Source organism: Colossoma macropomum, unplaced genomic scaffold (assembly GCF_904425465.1).
Source record: "Colossoma macropomum unplaced genomic scaffold, Colossoma_macropomum, whole genome shotgun sequence".
NCBI classification, from domain to species: domain Eukaryota; kingdom Metazoa; phylum Chordata; class Actinopteri; order Characiformes; family Serrasalmidae; genus Colossoma; species Colossoma macropomum.
In genome coordinates, this window is record NW_023494803.1 from 26480694 (window position 1) to 26497839 (window position 17146).

Consider the following 17146-nt stretch of genomic DNA (forward strand, 5'->3'; position numbering starts at 1 on the left):
ACCTTACATGTATCTCTCTGCCATGAATGGATTTAGAAAAATGTTTTAAGCCAAAACTGAAACGTAGAAATAGCGTAAATCGATGTTTCATGGCATTGGGCAGTGTATTAATAAAGACTTTGTTTAGTAACTTTCTGTGAGGGAGCTTTTAGAAGCATTTATGCTTCAAATGTCTGGTTCCTATCACTGCTACTGTGCAGTTCTGATTCAGTAAGTTTCTCTAGAACAGAGCATTTCATATCAAAAAAACTCTGAATGACTTTGTGTAATTCATAACTATTTAAAGATGTAGAAATTGGCTTAGTTCCTTTTTAATATAACCGAGTTACTAAGTAACAAGGTGAAAAAGGACACTTCTGATATCAGGTTGATTTTTAACTATCCAGGGCAGCAGATCACTAGGACCAGAATGGAGCACACTGTTGCTGCGCAGTTTATCAGCCACCCCTCTACCTCATCTATCAATGCAAAGTACTATAGCTGGATCACTGGTTGACCGTTCTCACCACAGCAGTGATACCAAACATGAATATCTAGCTAACAGTGGCTCTGTGGTCAAAAACTGACCACTAATGAAGGTTTAGATGATGCAAATTGTTCATGGAAACAAACTTCCCATGGTCTCTAACTGTACACTTACACAGTAGGTGTGTCTAATACAGTGCCCATGTTGAGAACTTGTGCAGTCCTAGACCACAGCATCAATCCATCCATCTATCACTGCTTTATTTAGGAGGTGCATGTGTCTCCATCAGCAGCCTCTTCTGGCTCTACATCTCCAGACAGCATGACATCTGCATGCTCCTTCACTTCCGCCCCCTCTTCACCAGCTGCTGTCAGAAGTGAAGCCTCATCTAGATGTGGAAGCATCCTGCCATTGCAGAACCCCTTTGCTATGCCTAGAGATGAGGACTGTGAGGTGCTGGACAATAGCCAGATGCCCCCTGAGGTTCTGACACCCTGCTGCCTTGACCTCACTCTGACCCCCTGCTGCCCAGACCTCACTCTGACTGTAGATGGGGCCACAGAGGCGATGTCCTTCAAAAGCCTGCGGAGAGGAAGTGCAATAGAACTGGATAGCTATGAGTGTAAGTCCTGCTTATTGAGGTTTGATTGTTGTGCTGCCCAAGTCATCTCCTTTGGCACTAATGTTTGTTAATAATGGTACTACATATTTTTATTACACATGGATGTCACAAACCTTTCTACACTGTACATTAGCTTTATGTTTCTAATTCAGCAGGTGTGGAGGAAATCTTGACATGTCATGTTCCAGGAAACACCTCAGACATAACTGAGAGTCCAGGGGCAGAAATTATGCAGACACAGAAAAGGTGGTCTATCATTTATTTAAAGTCCATTGATCTATTGTTGGCCTTAAATATTTAATCTTAGTACATTCCAGTCTGCAGTAGACAAATGCAGACCCTCAGATGTTCATTATAAGGGCCAAGATTGTTATCTCTGTAATTAATAAATCAGTAGTTTGCTTTGTAAAAAGTTTAGATCTGATTGGCTGTTTGAACATGCTTAATATTTTGTGGGCAGATTTTTGGCAGCAGATGTCAAAATATTGACTTACTATTGGCTTATTTTGTTGAAATATTGACTTAACATCTCTAAACAATAACTAGCTTTCTTGAAATGACTAAATATCGCAGAATGATGCCTTATTTTCTCAAAATTTTCACTTAGTACCTCAAAATAATGACTAAGTTTCTTCAAATTTTGAGTTTAGATGTCTAAATAATGAGTTAGTAATTAAAATAAGAAAATAAGTACTAAGTCATTATCATGAGATACTAAGTCATTATTTCAACATGTTTTCAACATACCAATTTAATGTTTTCAGAAAGGTTGATATTTAGAGAGAATAAGTCATTATTCTCACATAGTAGATATAATTTGAGTGGGAAAGTCATTATTTTGACAGAATAAGTCACACAAGATCCAAGTCATTGTTTTTGCTGAGTTATTACGAGATACGCCATAATTTATACATAGCAAATGAATACATTAAGAAAATAAAGTCATTGTTTTGAGATTCTTAGCCAGAAATTTGACATGCATCTGCCAGAAAGGAGTGGGCTTCCATACTCACTAGGTTGAAGGATTATGGAATATGTTTATAGCTGCTATACAGTTCTTAAAAATATTAAACTTTGAGCATTATTTCAATTAATGTCAGTATTAGCAAAATTAGCAAAATCATCCAGGTATTGTGTATGCTGTACAGTAATAAATAATAATTATCTGTGAATAATACGGTTACATGCTGATTTATTTCACTGTTATTAGGTCCAAGAGTAAGTTTAACCTCCCTCTTCAGTGCTACAGCAATGAGGACAACCAAGCAGTGCCTTCCACTGCCGAGGTCCCTGTGGACAGTCACAATTTTTTAACACCTGATTACGGTATGATAGACCTAATGTCTAACCTTATGATAACCATAAGATGTCTAATGATATTAGTCTGATTAAGGTATGTCATTTGTTGGCTGATGGAACTTGATCATTTCACTTTGTACCCACAGACAAAATCGTCTATGATAAAGTGGTCTCGGAGGACATCATTAAAGCAGAAAATGTGATTGAAGAGTTAAGTGTTTTACCTTCTGAGCAGAGAGTTGAACCTGTTAATTGTCAGGACTCTGTATCCACTGAAACAGGAGAATCCAACAGCTTTTTGGAACTGAAGCCTTTAAGGGTAAGTGACATCTGCCAGTGTGCTTGAGGCCTAAAGGGGTAGTTTGGCAAAAAATCAAGTTTGTTTCTTCAGTTCTTTACCTTCCTTTAGAAAACAGACAATGGAAACTTACACTACACAAATTAGCATTGTGGACTTGCTTGCCTCAAACCACGACCAACGTTTAAGTAATCTCAAATAGACTTGCTTATGTGGTTTCTGCCACTGTGTGATACTGTATTGTACAAAAATGGACAAAAGTACAGACAACATTCAAGCTTTTCGTTGGCTGTTGTTGTTTTTAGCTATGCAATTAAGTCTGTTTGAGATTATTTAACAATTCAAGGCAAGCAATTGATGTTTGAGGCATGCAGCTAGCACTATTGGAGTATAAGCTTCCATTATTTGTTAGCTATGTCAGTCTCATTGCTCCAGTGCAAAATTAAATAAGCTGACCTGGGACACAAAACACTTTTCAATGTCAGTTGGAAATCATATTGCATTTTTCTTTTGTAATGCCGTGTATTTATGAGTGAAACATGAAAATACATTGCACAGATTTCAGGTTGACTTCAACCCTTTTAAAGGGCCAGGCCTCGCTGGTGGGTCCTTTAACTTTAATAACCTAAGAAGAACTAAGCCAGTCTGCATTGTAGCTCATGTAGTATCTAAATAATAAGCCTGGGATTGGGCGGGGTTAAATGATCTCAAATAGACTTGCCTATGCAGTTTCTGCCCCAATAAAATGCTGTTATTTATAAAAAAATAGACAAAAGTATGGACAAAATTCAGGCTACTATTACTATTTTAAGCTATACAGTCAGGTCTGTTTCTTCATTGCAGTTTGAGGCAAGAGTTTGATGATTAAGACGTGCGGTTTCCATGACTTCCATCACTTGTTAGCTACATTAGACTCACTGCTGCAGTGCAGAAATAATAATGCAAACCTCAGATGCAAACATCTGTTGTCTTATTGTCTACATTTGAGGTAACAACAAAATTGTGTCTGTTCGATTTTTTTGTTGAACTATCGCTTTAATGATCACCAGAACTTCCATGAATGTAACGTGCACTATATTCACTATACTATACTGCATTTGTAACACCTGTATGAGCCTTTATGTTTCGCCTCTTTGTCTTTGTCCTTATTATGGTTAGAGAGCCTTGTCGCTCCATCTACACGAGGAGTGCTTGGAGGTCTTCCGGCACGATTCCCAGGATGCAGTGGATCAACCGGAGATCCTGACCTCTTGTGCCCTTTCTGAAACCATGCAGGACCTCCTGGAGCAAATCCATGAGTGGGACGTCTCAGTTAAGAAAGGAGAACAAAATCAGCCTGCTTCATTAGCTTCTCTCCAGAGCTCCATCCTGGAGATAGACTTTAACCCCAAGAGGCGTGGCTCCCGAACCCATCAGCTCCAGATTCCGCTCGGAGTATCTCCATCACCCCGCACCAGTCCCACTCGCAGCCCCCAGCTCAGCCCCTCTGATCAGGCCAGAGACAAATCCCCCAGCGAAGGCAAGGCTGCAGCCACCAAGGAGGCGGTGTGTTTCCGGACCACGTCAGACCGAGTGGGCCACTGCAAGCTGGGCAGCTGGTGGAAGCAGGCCCTGGAGACCAGACGAGCTTCCACAGGCCTGCTGCCCGCTATTGAGCAGGTCCCTGCCGTTACCAAAGGTTTCCCTTTATCCTGCTATTCAGATCAAATGCTTGCCTGATTTTGTGTGTTCATAAGGGGTCTGAAGTGCATCGATCTGAAAGTGACAATCAACTGCATTAATAGTAGAATTGATTACAGTCAACTGTAATAACATTATATAATTGTCTTAATTTCTTGGGCTATTTTTAAATGTAAAAATCCAACTAAAGGGCTTTGAATAGTTTTAAGTTGGTTTAAATGTAAACAGGTCCTCAAGTCACATTTGTGTATTCAATGTACTTCTTAAAATATATGCTGTATTATACCAAAGTGATCGAATTGACTTGAATTGTGGATGCATTCAGAATCAAAACTGTAAATATTTTGTGAGGTTACAGATTTACATCTCTAATGTTGTGAACAAGCAGACTGTTGCCATAATTTAGCATTTTTCTAGCTTTAACCCACTGAGCCTTCTTTCTTTCCTTGCCCTTGTTCTAGGACGCTCTCAGTCTCAGGGAGCAACCAGCTTCTTGGAACCTTCAACTAAACCCAAAGGAGCCAAAAAAGGAGGTCAAGCAGGTACAACAAACTCATTTATTTTTTTATTCGGGGCTGATGAGAGTAAAGGCGGTCCTTCCCTCAAAGTGTACAGAGGTATTAAGATAGAGGGTTGCATGTGTGGAATGTCTTTTAGGCCACACTGTGGCAGTGTTGGGATAATATTCTGAACATAAGTGGTTTGGCATGACCTCACCCTTGTGGTGGTTCTGCGGTCTTCAGATGCATAGTTAATGATACTGGATCCAGGCAATTGCTTAATTGTTTAATCTCACTCGATTGTTTAATGTAGGCATTTAATTTACTGTTATCTTCAGGGTAATAAAAAGTGATAAATACATTTTAATGAAGGGGGATAGAGTGTTGCACTAGGCCAGTACAACCTCATTAAATCTCGTTATCTTCTGTGCTGAAACGTGGAAGGAAAAGGGAAGAAATACAACAGACATTCTTAGGCATTCTTTGCTACTTAGCATATGAACTGTGGTATTGGTTTCATATTCTGATAATTAATCTTGGACATGCTATTCAGATCTACTGATTTGCTGATAGCATTTGTATTGATAGCATTCATCAACATTTAATATATAAACAGGCTTGAATGTACAATACTGTACAAAAGTTAGAGACCACCCTTCATTATTTAATTTATGATAAAAATAGTCTTGTACATGTTGCTCATTTTTCAGCAACACCAAAAAAAGAAAACATGTATTTAACAGAAAATTACATGAAAGCTTCAACAACTAAATATAATTCAATTTTTTCAGTATTTAGTGTGTCCACTCTTTGCCTTTATTGCAGCTTCCATTCTTTTCAGCTTTTTCAAAGAAATCTGCAGGGATATTTTTCCGCACATCCAAAGTTCAGTCGGTTGCATTTTCTGCTTTGCATTATCGAAGTAATCCAAAACACATTTAGTGATGTTGAGGTCTGGACTTTGGGGTGGTCAGTCCACTGTTCTGAGAACACCAGCGGCATCTTTGTTTGACTTGCAAATGAACTTTTTGTCTGTTGTCTTTTCTCAGTAATAGCTTCTTAACAGCTACACATCCTTTCAGAACCATATAATTGAGTTGTCTTTTCACAGTAGAAGGATGGACAGAAACACCTGTGCATTTTTTTTTTAGATTTGAAGTAAGAGTGGAACTTGACTTTCTCCTCTCTCCCCAAGATGAAAGCCTTAACTACTGTTAATCTGATGGTGAGAGGTTAGGTTGTCTTCCAGGTCTTGCAGGTTTGTAAGGAGCCCCGTTTTCTTTATAGCTCAAAAAATGAGCTCCAGTTTTGTATTTTTTTCAGTTATATTCCTTTGACTTTCCATTCCTTGTGCATGTGGATTATCTGATGTCTAAACTCTTCAGAAATATCTGAAAAATGAATAAAATGTACTTAATGGGTGGTTTCTGGCTTCTTCCTCAGGACTGGGGAAACATCAGGGACTAGGATTGTTGATGCTAAGTTCATAGTTTGTCTGTGGTGAAGCTTATTAACTGTGCCCATTTATCATATTGCACTGGCTCTAGTCCATCCATTCATCAGTTGTGGCTGAGGCTACACCTGTACCTGACAAGGAGCAGACTTTAGCCTCTGATTAATGCCCACACCTACACACATGGTCTTTGTTAGTAAATGAGGATACCCATTATTAATCTAGAAACATGGTTAGGTATAACTGATGCCATGAGTTTACATTTCAGTGAGTGTCTTTGTGGATTCCGGATTATAATATTGCCTATAATTTATCTAGTACAGTATACTCCTCTATGCTATATGAAGTATGACTCTGTAATGATGCATGATCCTAGCTCATATCATATTGATATCATTTGGCAAAACAGCTGGTCATTTATCAATGCCTCCACTTTGTTGTACCCTCTTGCTTTGTAAAGGATTGCTTGTTACTGTGAGAATGCTTGTGAAAGAAATGGCCTCTATTAGAGCCTTTTCATCACAGGATCTATTTGCAGTTTGATTGTCCCATAACCAAAGGCATAGATTAATGGAATCAGGATATTTCTGCTCTCATCGCCCCTCCCCCCACCACACACACACACACACACACACACACACAGGAAATGAAATGAAGCTCAACATTAGCTTTATAAGTTACATGAGCAGGCTTTTACGTGAGGAGTGTCTTAGAGCAGCATAATGAAACCCCCACAAGCGTAACTACCCAATTAACGGACTGAAGAATTAGATCAAATGTGACACAGACATTTATACATGGTCCACAGTATTCAGTGAAACTGTCAAAAGACATATCTCTATGCATATGCATACCACCCAGCAACTGTGCAAAAACACTGTAATGTGAAATGCGAAAGGCCTCATAAGAATCCTGTTTTTAGCAAAAAAAAAAAATGATGCATTCTGTTTAAGCCTATCTACAGAGATCGCACATGAAATACAGTTTTAACCCCACTGTGTACATCACACTTACCTTCAAGTTACAAGTTCAAGTATCAAGTTTATTTGTCATTTGCACAACATGTCAGGACATTCATGCATTGAAATGCTTGTGGTGAGGCACAGGTAATCACTCTACAGCAGGGCAGCATTATATACATACTAAAAACAGTGCAGACAAAACAAAGTAAAAATACAAAAGAAAATACTATAACTGAAATATATTAAACATACACAACAATACACAAAGTATAGATACAGGAGGGGCCTATGTACGAAAAACTCTCTGCTATGTACAAATATATTAAACAAGGGATAATCTAAGAAGAATATCTATACATTTTAAAGTGACTTAGTGTTACTGTCCGTAGCAGTGATATAATAAATAATACTAACAAAGTGACTGAGTGAAACGGTAATGGGGGAGGGACCCACAGCATCACAGCTTGTTCAGAAGCCTGACAGCCTGTGGGTAGAAAGTGTTCATTAGCCGGGATGTTCTCGCCTGGATGCTGCGGCATCTCCTGCCTGATTGCAGTATGGTGAACAGGCCGTGTGCTGGGTGACCGCTGTCTAACTGGATCTTTTGAATTTTCCTCAGGCAACGGGACTGATAGATGTCCTGTAAGGCTGGTAGTTTCGGATGATACATTAGTCAAAGTAGTATTTTAAAAAGGTCACTGGTCACTGGAATGTTGTGAGTGGAGAGCTTTTTGACTAAGAGACCAAGGCTTATTTCTGAATCTACTGCAATGTCACTGGAAAACAAGCCTAGCAAATAACACATAAAAATTCCCTCATGAAGTTTGAAAAATGCCAGAAGGCATCGACTGCATAGTTTGACATTTTCTGCTATTTTCTATTTGTGGTAAAACTGTTTTTAGGCAGTACAAGTGGAGACCAGCAGAAGAGGATCAGGTAAAGTGGCATCTCACCCAGCAGAGCAGGGATCAGCTTCACACAGAGGACAAAGAGGCAGAAGGGGAAAACGCTTCAAACGGGCATGAGAGAGAGTGGAAGAGAGGGAGGGAGGCATCCCAGATGAGGTTAAAATGTGCAGTTCTGAGATTACCTGTATGTAAAGGTGGACAATATGAGGACATTTTATTGTTATAATGATACATTTTATTATTGTGATAATAAACTTTTCTGAGCACATTGTGGATGTCGTCCACACTTAAAGAACATTGAGCAAATGAATGTCCCATTACAAAGAGAGCGTAATTAGTCCTATTCTATGGGTTTTAGTCCAGTACAGAATGAGAAATGTTGAATAAAAATCATTGTACTAAGTTTTTGAGGGTTTTTTCAAAATATGTTACTACTAGTGCATTGTGTGTGTCTAAATATCATGATGCATACTGTGCACAATTTCAATTTATATATTATGTTTTATATGTATATATATATAAGTTTTTTACATAGTTTACGTATTATAATGAATTCTGCTGTTGATTATGGGCCCAGTACAGCTGAACCATTTCATAAGTGTTGGTCAAACAATGAGTGTCAGCATTAATAGCATTAATGACAATTTGGTTGTCTGAATCGTAACTTTCAGGTTGAATCATAACTTTTAGGTCTCTAATGCCTTTACATATAGTTAAAGATAGGAACAAAATGGTAAAATAGTAAATTGTTTTAATGGGCATTTTATTTCTTCATTTTTAAACCAGTACCAGTATAATCAGTGTATATCAAATAAATATGTATAAAGATAACAGAGGACAGCAAATTTAGCTATGTCATTTTTAAGAGAAGTGATCCTTTAAGCCCTGGGCCTGATAAATTTGATCCAATCTTTTTGAATCTTGCTGCAGATTCTTTTTTTTTTTAAGTTTGGAAATCTGCAGCCACTGCTGAAAAAGGGTGACTCCATTAAATTAGGCAATTATCACCCAATATCAGCGTTGTCTATAGGGGCTACAGTTCTTGAGTGTTTAGACAGAGATCAATTACCCATCAATAATATTCTGAAAACCTTTCAGTCTGGTTTTTGGATAAAATACAGCACTTATACTGCAATCTACAAATACTGACATATTAAATGAGATAATCAGTGCTTTTGACTGTAGGAAGTCCTGTACAGCTCAATTTATAGATTTGTTCAAAGCTTTTGATACTGTTGATCACATTTTATTGTATTGTTTGGAGGAGTACTGGGTTGTCTGACCAGGCTTTGGTTTGGTTTAGGAATTATTTAAGTAGCCAATCCCACTGTGTAAAGGTTGTTGTTTTCCCATTGATAAAACCTTTAGCTGGACCAAAGAGAGACACACCCTTTCAATCTATAATCCACCCTCACTAATTATTTATATGAGCAAAATCATTAGACGGGTCTGAGAACTCTGTGAAAATAAAAGTACATGAGTTTTGCTTAAATTAGGTTTATAGTTATTTTTTTCTGGCGAGAGAATAAAAATATGAAGAACAGAGTGTCTCTTCACTGAGGCCTTATAGACCCAGTGGGTATGACCCACATTCCCAGATGTGCCATTTTAGCCTGGTGTTATAAAAGGCTCTGTGTGTTTAGTTGAGATGGTGCTAATCTGTCCCATTAAAAATTGATGAGCTCCCTGATGCTTCAGCAGCAGCTATGCAGTTTCTAGTTGCTCTGGTCTCACACACGTCTCTGCAGAGACAATACACTGCTTTTTCAGGTATGGCAGTGTGCACATCAATCCAGAATGTTTCTGAGCTTGGGCTTTCCTGAATTCACTGTGTGTAGTTGCTAGATCTCCTGAAACCAACATGTACACTGGCAGTGGGATCAATAGATAGAAACAACTAACAAATTTCTCTGTATTGCTTTTCTTGTCTGTACCTAAAAAAATGTTTAAAAATGAATCATAATGATTAACAATGAATCTAATAGTGTGTGCACACACAAACACAGATTGGTCCATTACACTAACAGAAGGACATACAAACAGTAATGACTCACAGGAATCTATATACAGCCTGGAATTACATGTTCTGTAAATAAGTTGTGCAGCCAACCAAACACAATCCTCACTCAACCATATGCTATAGATAGTCTATATATAATGTTGGCCTGATGAGAAAAGCACAGAAATGCTTTGAATATGGTGCTGAGGAAGACTAAGTATAAAGTCCTTCAACCCCATTATTAACTTAAAACAGCTGTTTTTTGTTGCTGCTACATCCTTGAAATTAATTATATTCAAACAGCCTCAGGCTGCAATGGACAGTGAAAATGCATCTGATTGTTTTTTGGTTTTATATTATAAAACCAGACAGACTGAAGTGTATCTCATAAAGCAAGACAACCTGTGTTTGGATGATGGTTTAATCACACATGGTTCTACAGGCAAGCAAGTGTCTTATCTATAGGGTAACCTGTAGGAATCACATGTCCACTAAACTAGAGATGTCTGTTTCAATACCAAGTATCAGTGTCAGTCCAATATCAGCCAAAAATACTGACTAAGATATCAGAGAAAAAAGAACAGATCCAGTTCTGTACCAAAGCTAGCCTGTAATAGCACACACTCATATTGAGTGATGTGATATTGTAAGCTGTGTCTTTCTTTCTGTGGGGGTAGTTGTCACCGGGCTGCATGTCTCATAACGAAAACATCTGCAGACAACCAAATTTTGGGCTACATGTGGGTGGGAAAGTAGACTTATTAGGGTGGGAACAAACGGAGCGTGAAATTTCTAAACAAATCCAGTGCCTAGTGAAGGTAGAGCTTGAAGTAGCCAATGGGGGACTCATCCACATTGTCAGATGGACAACAAGCCTCTTATTCCATGGATATCTCATACGTTAGCAAGGCTGAAAAGTACCCCCTAAAAATCCACTGAACCATGTAGATGTGTGTCGTGTGCGTGGAAAACACATTACATGCAAATAAATAATTAAATACAGGCAAAAACAGTTATGGTAACCAATTGTAGCACTTTGCTAACTAGCTTGTTTTGCTTGTGTGATTGTATTCTGGACACTGAAACAGCACTGACTAAGGGAATCTGGGTTTAGCTTTGGGCAACAGATTTTGCTGCAAGTTGTATTCTCATTACGAGATCACGTCTTGCCTTGCGAGAAGAGTGTCTGAGTAGTTGATAGTCTACTTTTAGATGCTCATCTTAGGTTAAGTGATTCAGTTGAAAATAGATCATTATGGTTTTTACATATCAGATCAGTATCTGTATCAGTAAAAACTGGTATTATCTCTACACTGAACCCATCTAGTGGACAATTAATGTCTGTGTCCTGCTGTTCTCTGGGTATATTTATTTAAAGCACCTTAAAAAGCCTATATCCTACATTTTTCTTATATTTTCATTTTTATTGAGGTCCACTTATGACATTTATATGGTTTATAATAATAATTATTAATAATAATAATAATAATACATTTATTATATATAGAGGGGAGCTTTGCTCAAACCCAGATACTTTACAAAAGTAACAAGATACATAATCACCAGTAAAAAAATCAACACACCTACACACACTTCCCACAGCTGATGGGGTGGAGGGGTAGCGTTGCTCATGAAGCCAAACACCACCTCGACCTAGGCAGCGTCCGGCCCAAGCAACTACATAATTGTGATGTAGCGTCGCTCAGGGAGACAGCCCGAGCAACCTTGTAGCCAAGGTGCAACGTGGCTCATGCAGCCATGGATATTTGATTACATATAAAACCAGTTGTAAATTTTACCTGTTCATTTCTTTTTTGTTAAAACTGAAAGAAGTAGTCTTATTAAGTCAGGAGAAATAAGCATATTAAAATATGGTGAGTGTGCGCTGCTACGAGTCGACCCGTGCAGCCTGAAATAATAATTTAAAAGTCAGAGGTGTGGGGATGGATTTTGCAGTAGTTTTTCAAACCACATTATCTTTACATATTAATGTCACACACACAGGCTCAGCTCCTTGTGTTTAGGTCTTAAATGCAAAATCAACAGTATACTGATGAAGATATGATGACAGTAGTAGATAATTTACTCACATCCTCAAAAGAAATAAAATGTCCAGCACCAAGTTTTGACTAAGTCATCTTTGAATGCTGTTTCCACTCGCTCGCAGTCATTAGATTCATCCGCTCAGAGCACTACTGGGCATACAAAATGTTGCGTGTAATTGTGCCTTTCCACCAGAGAGGTCTCCAAATCCCCAAATGTTACATAGTTCTGCTTTAAGTAAACAGGCTGTGTTTGTTACTGTGTCTTTAAGACACAGATATGTGTAAATTTATTGTGTTCTAAAAAAGCAGTCTACTTTGAACGGTATACTTTGAAACTTAAAAAAAAAAGCTAATACGGTATTATACAGAGCCCTTAAGTCAAATATGTGAGGGGTTTGAATGATGGAAATTAATGGAATGTCTAAAAAACTGTCATGAGCTTGCAGCATTTCTTCAGTATTTCACTTTTAATACACACTAAAAGAATCCTAGTTCTCTTAAACCTGCTACGACAGGCTTTACCATAACAACCTTCTGTACAGAACCTACAGTACTTTATGTGCTGATTCTCCTCCTCATCTCTCATCTCCTCCCTCTCTCTCTCTCTCTCCCTCTCTCTCTCTCTCTCATCTCTTCAAACTATAATGAATCCTCATGACACACCAGACCTGGGTTAAAACTTAAGAATGTCCAGAAAAAAAAAGATTTAGCAGACAGTCGTGCTCAGATAAAGGGTTAGATGCTCTTGTATGCTGTGTGTTTGTACCTGGCCTCTCCATCATCTACCCCATCTGTACTGTAGTTCCGCCCGCAGAGCGCTACTGCGCATGCGCACTGCCGGAGCTCCAGGGCTGATTAGCAGCAGCCGTGCGAAAATGGCTAAAGACAATTTCATCTTCGCGCAGTGCATCTTGTATTTTTTGGCGTTTGTCTTCGGCTTTATCGCGGTCGTGCCTCTCTCGGAGAATACTGAGGATTTCCGAGGAAAATGTCTGCTTTTCACGCGAGGTATGTGGCAGAACGAGAACATCACGGTGTCCAAGCAGCGGTTTATAATAGAGGAGTGGGGACCTCCGTCTTCCTGCAGCTTCATCACTTTCGTGGGCATCGCCTCTCTCGTCCTGTCCGCGGTGCAAGCCTGGAGGCTCCTCTTCTTCATTTGCAAAGGCCACGACGAGTAAGTGCACGTTTTCTGCCTTTCTGCCACTCACATGCCCGTGCAAGGGATGCTGGCATCAGCTTATGAATGGGATGCACTCAGGCTTAACGTTATGTCACTTCAGTATGACGTTACATTAATATATATACTTATATACTTCATATATTTATATACTTTTTAACGTTGTTTGGCTATGTAGCAGTTCAAAAATTGGAACATGATTATCTCTTAGCTCATCCAACATTCAAATCAGCAGCCATGACCTGATCAATATGCAGCTCTTCAGCACTGTTAATGGCAAATGTGATGGCAACACTGGAAATAAAGACAGATACAGACTTCCACACTGATGTTAGGTTATTGGCTATATTATGTAAAATGCTTGACGAGACAGTGGTGTTTTGTAATAGACAGTGATTGCGTAGCACCCTGTCTGTTACTCAGCCATTACCAGATCAGGATATAACCTAGACTGCCTTTACTGTTTAGCAGAAGGCTTTTTTGTAACTTTCTCGTGGTCATTTTTTCTTTTTATTTCACAAAAACAGAGCAGTGTTGAGTTTCACAAGAATTAGTCCTATCTGTCCATTATTACCTTCTTTCTAAACATATTATGTTCTGTATTTGTGCACAGCTCCATCTTCAATGCCTTCCTGAACCTGCTGATCAGCTCGTTCGTGGTGTTTGCTGTGTTCCTGTCCAGCACCATTGTGAGTGTGGGCTTCAATCTGTGGTGCGATGCCATAACTGAGGGGGGCAGCATGCCCAGCAGGTGAGCACACCATTCAGATGGTCTTACTTTAGAGAAATGTTTTTTGGATTGTTTACAGGTACAACAGACAAGGATGGACTCATTAAGACCCATTAGGAGCAGCTTTATGTTCAACCAGTATCCTTCACTGATTTGTCTATTTGTTCTTGCAGTTGAGCAATTTGCGAGAATGAAATCAGGCCTAAGGCTTACTAATTGTCTTCAGTCCAGTGACCTTAAAGCTCCATCATTTCTCACTAAACATCACTGCATGAATGCAGATTCATTCACTGTCAGAACTGGTGCTTTGATGAAAATTTAAAGACCTTTTCGATGAGGCCTCCTTTGAAAATATAATGAGATCAACGTCGTGGCTGGGGCTGGAGCTAGGCTTTATGTATGCATGTTTTCAAGTGCACAAAATCTTACTCAGAGCACATCTTTTGGAATATTCTGCTTGCATCTGCCAATATTGATTTATAAAGAATGTTCACTTCTTGTCACTTCCAGCTGTGAGGACTTGCAGGACACTGATCTGGAGCTAGGGTTGGACAACTCTGCATTCTATGACCAGTTTGCCATTGCACAAGTAGGTTCTACTTCCTATAAAGTTACCATTCCTTTAGACACAAGGCTTTCTTGCCATAGTGACCGTATGTAATCTGTAGTGCTGATCCCTTTAAGTGCATATTAACTACGTTTAATGAGCATATAACAGCATGCCACTGTTTCCCTCTCTAGTTTGGACTGTGGGCTGCTTGGTTGACCTGGTTGGGCATCACAGTCATGGCCTTCTTGAAGGTCTACCATAACTACAGGCAGGAGGACATGCTGGACAGCCTGATCCATGAGAAAGAGTTCCTGTTGGGCCGCTCCTCACGCCGCTGTTCCGACGTGGTGGATAAGAAAAGTGGCATGATCTGATCTTCTCTGGAACATCTGTTAATTCTCCATTGCTGTGGAGCACATGGTTCATGGCTGAATATATGATGATTGAGATGAGGCACGAGATACATCCACATGCACTGAATAAAGTAGTAGTAAGATTACCATAGAATAGAGATTACCACAGCTTTTTCTGTCATAGTATACAAGTTAAGGGACTAAAAACTGCAATCTATGGTAAAGCTGTAGTAACTCTGTAGTAATATTCAATTATTGTGAACCCTGTTTAAAATACATTAGATATACATATTGCTCTTTTTAGATGTATTTCCAACATTCAACTAGTATTATATCTCGTTGTACTTTTACTCCAGCTTGTATAAACAACTATGAAAACGTGGGCTACAAGGCAGTATTCTGTGTTAAAAGGCTTGAATTCTGCAACACAGTCTCCCTTCTAGAATTCTGTTGAATAATTCTGAGCTAATAATTAGAAACGGTATTTCAATTAGTGTGTTCAGTATACAGTATTTAATCTGATTTACAGTACTGTACTCTCTCCTTGGATTCTGTTCTTACCTCTGCTATAATCGGTGTGTGTATGCATATATGATGTGTAATCATTCATGTACAGTTGTATATGTGAAGGCAATATGCGATCCATTATGCTCTGTTCAACTGTATAAGTAGCTTAGCATAAGTAAGTCATAAAGAATGCACTAGCATCCTGCACTTTCCAAACAAATGGCCATGTGAGATTTATAAGGATGATGTGTTAGTCAAAGTTCTCCAAAACATGACGTTTGCCAGTTTTTTTCTGATGAAACATGATTTAAAGGTATACAGTTGCACAGCGCATAATGTCTCTCAGTGTCACTCTTTTTATTTATTTATTTCATGTGGTATGACAGACAGTATTTGCAACTCGAGTGTTTGCTGCATGCTGCAATAAAATGTGGTGTGTGCATTTTCTGTATGAACTATTTCAAGTAGCCAAATACCTATTTTGTAACCCTAATGGAATATTTTTAATTCCATGTGTTTATTAATTTAGTAAACGCATGTTTATTCATTTTAATGTGTGTTTGCAACACAATCATATAAACACTTGTCATCTCTATCCTGTATAAAATACAGTCCATAAATTATACTGTGTCTCATTTTCTCTCTGTATGTTTGTAGTTGGTGGTGAATTAATCTTAGCACTTTTAAGCAATCTTCATATGCCTTGCCTTCCAGTGTGTGCCTAATTAAATGCCTCATTGCTTAAAATATCAGGAAGCTACTCAAGGCTGAATGTTGAAGGGGAAGGTAGGAGTACGTCTGCCACCTGTTTCATTGCGCTTTTCAACGCGCCCGTTTTAACTTGGCCTCGTTATAACCCTTCAAGGGGATCCAGGATGCTATCTTAAGGGCTGTTCGGTTATTTCATTAGCTAAAGTAAAGTTGTTTGGATTAACCCTTGGAGGGTGAGGCATCGAGTGAACACAAGTGTAGGTTTCAGCAGCAGAATGTGCCCAGAAGTCAGTATGGTTTGTGGCCATTCTATTTTTAAATTCCAAAAATAGCAGACAAAGCTGTTTATAAATAATAAATTGCTTAAAAAATTTAAGAGGAATTCCATTGATTTTTCAAAATTTCTACATAACTAAATTGCTGGGATTAAACATATTCTGAATGACAAAATCATTGGATGTGAAATGGTGGTGAGAAACAGGCCACCTCACCTGCACTTTGTAATGTGACACACATTTTCAGTGGAAGACAGATCTGCAGAATGTGGCTTGACATTGTTTTGCTGAAACAAGCAGGGAAGTCCCTGAAAAAGATGTCATCTACATGGCAGCATATGTTGGTCCAAAATGTTCATGTACCCCTCAGCATTAATGTTGCCTTCACTGATGTGCAAGTTAACCATGCAGTTGGCAATAAGATACCCACATATCAGGAGAAACACTGGCTTTTGAACTTTGCGTTGGTAACAATTGGCATGGTCCTTTTCTTCTTTGGCCTGGAGAATGTCCATTATTTCCAAAATCAATTTGTGTTGACTCATGAGACCAAGCATATGTTTCCACTTTGTTTCAATCCATCTCAGATGAGCTTTAGCCCAGAGAAA

General features: G+C 38.8%; 1 protein-coding gene across 1 annotated transcript; it reads left to right on the forward strand.

Moving 5' to 3' along the window:
- The first annotated feature begins 12946 nt into the window (after positions 1-12946).
- On the forward strand, positions 12947-16177 carry LOC118824121 (transmembrane protein 179). Its single transcript, XM_036594073.1, has 4 exons — positions 12947-13409; positions 14026-14163; positions 14653-14731; positions 14884-16177. Exons 1-4 carry the CDS (start codon positions 12982-12984, stop codon positions 15064-15066), a joined length of 828 nt encoding a protein of 275 aa, XP_036449966.1. The 5' UTR covers positions 12947-12981; the 3' UTR covers positions 15067-16177.
- Positions 16178-17146: the final 969 nt, after the last annotated feature.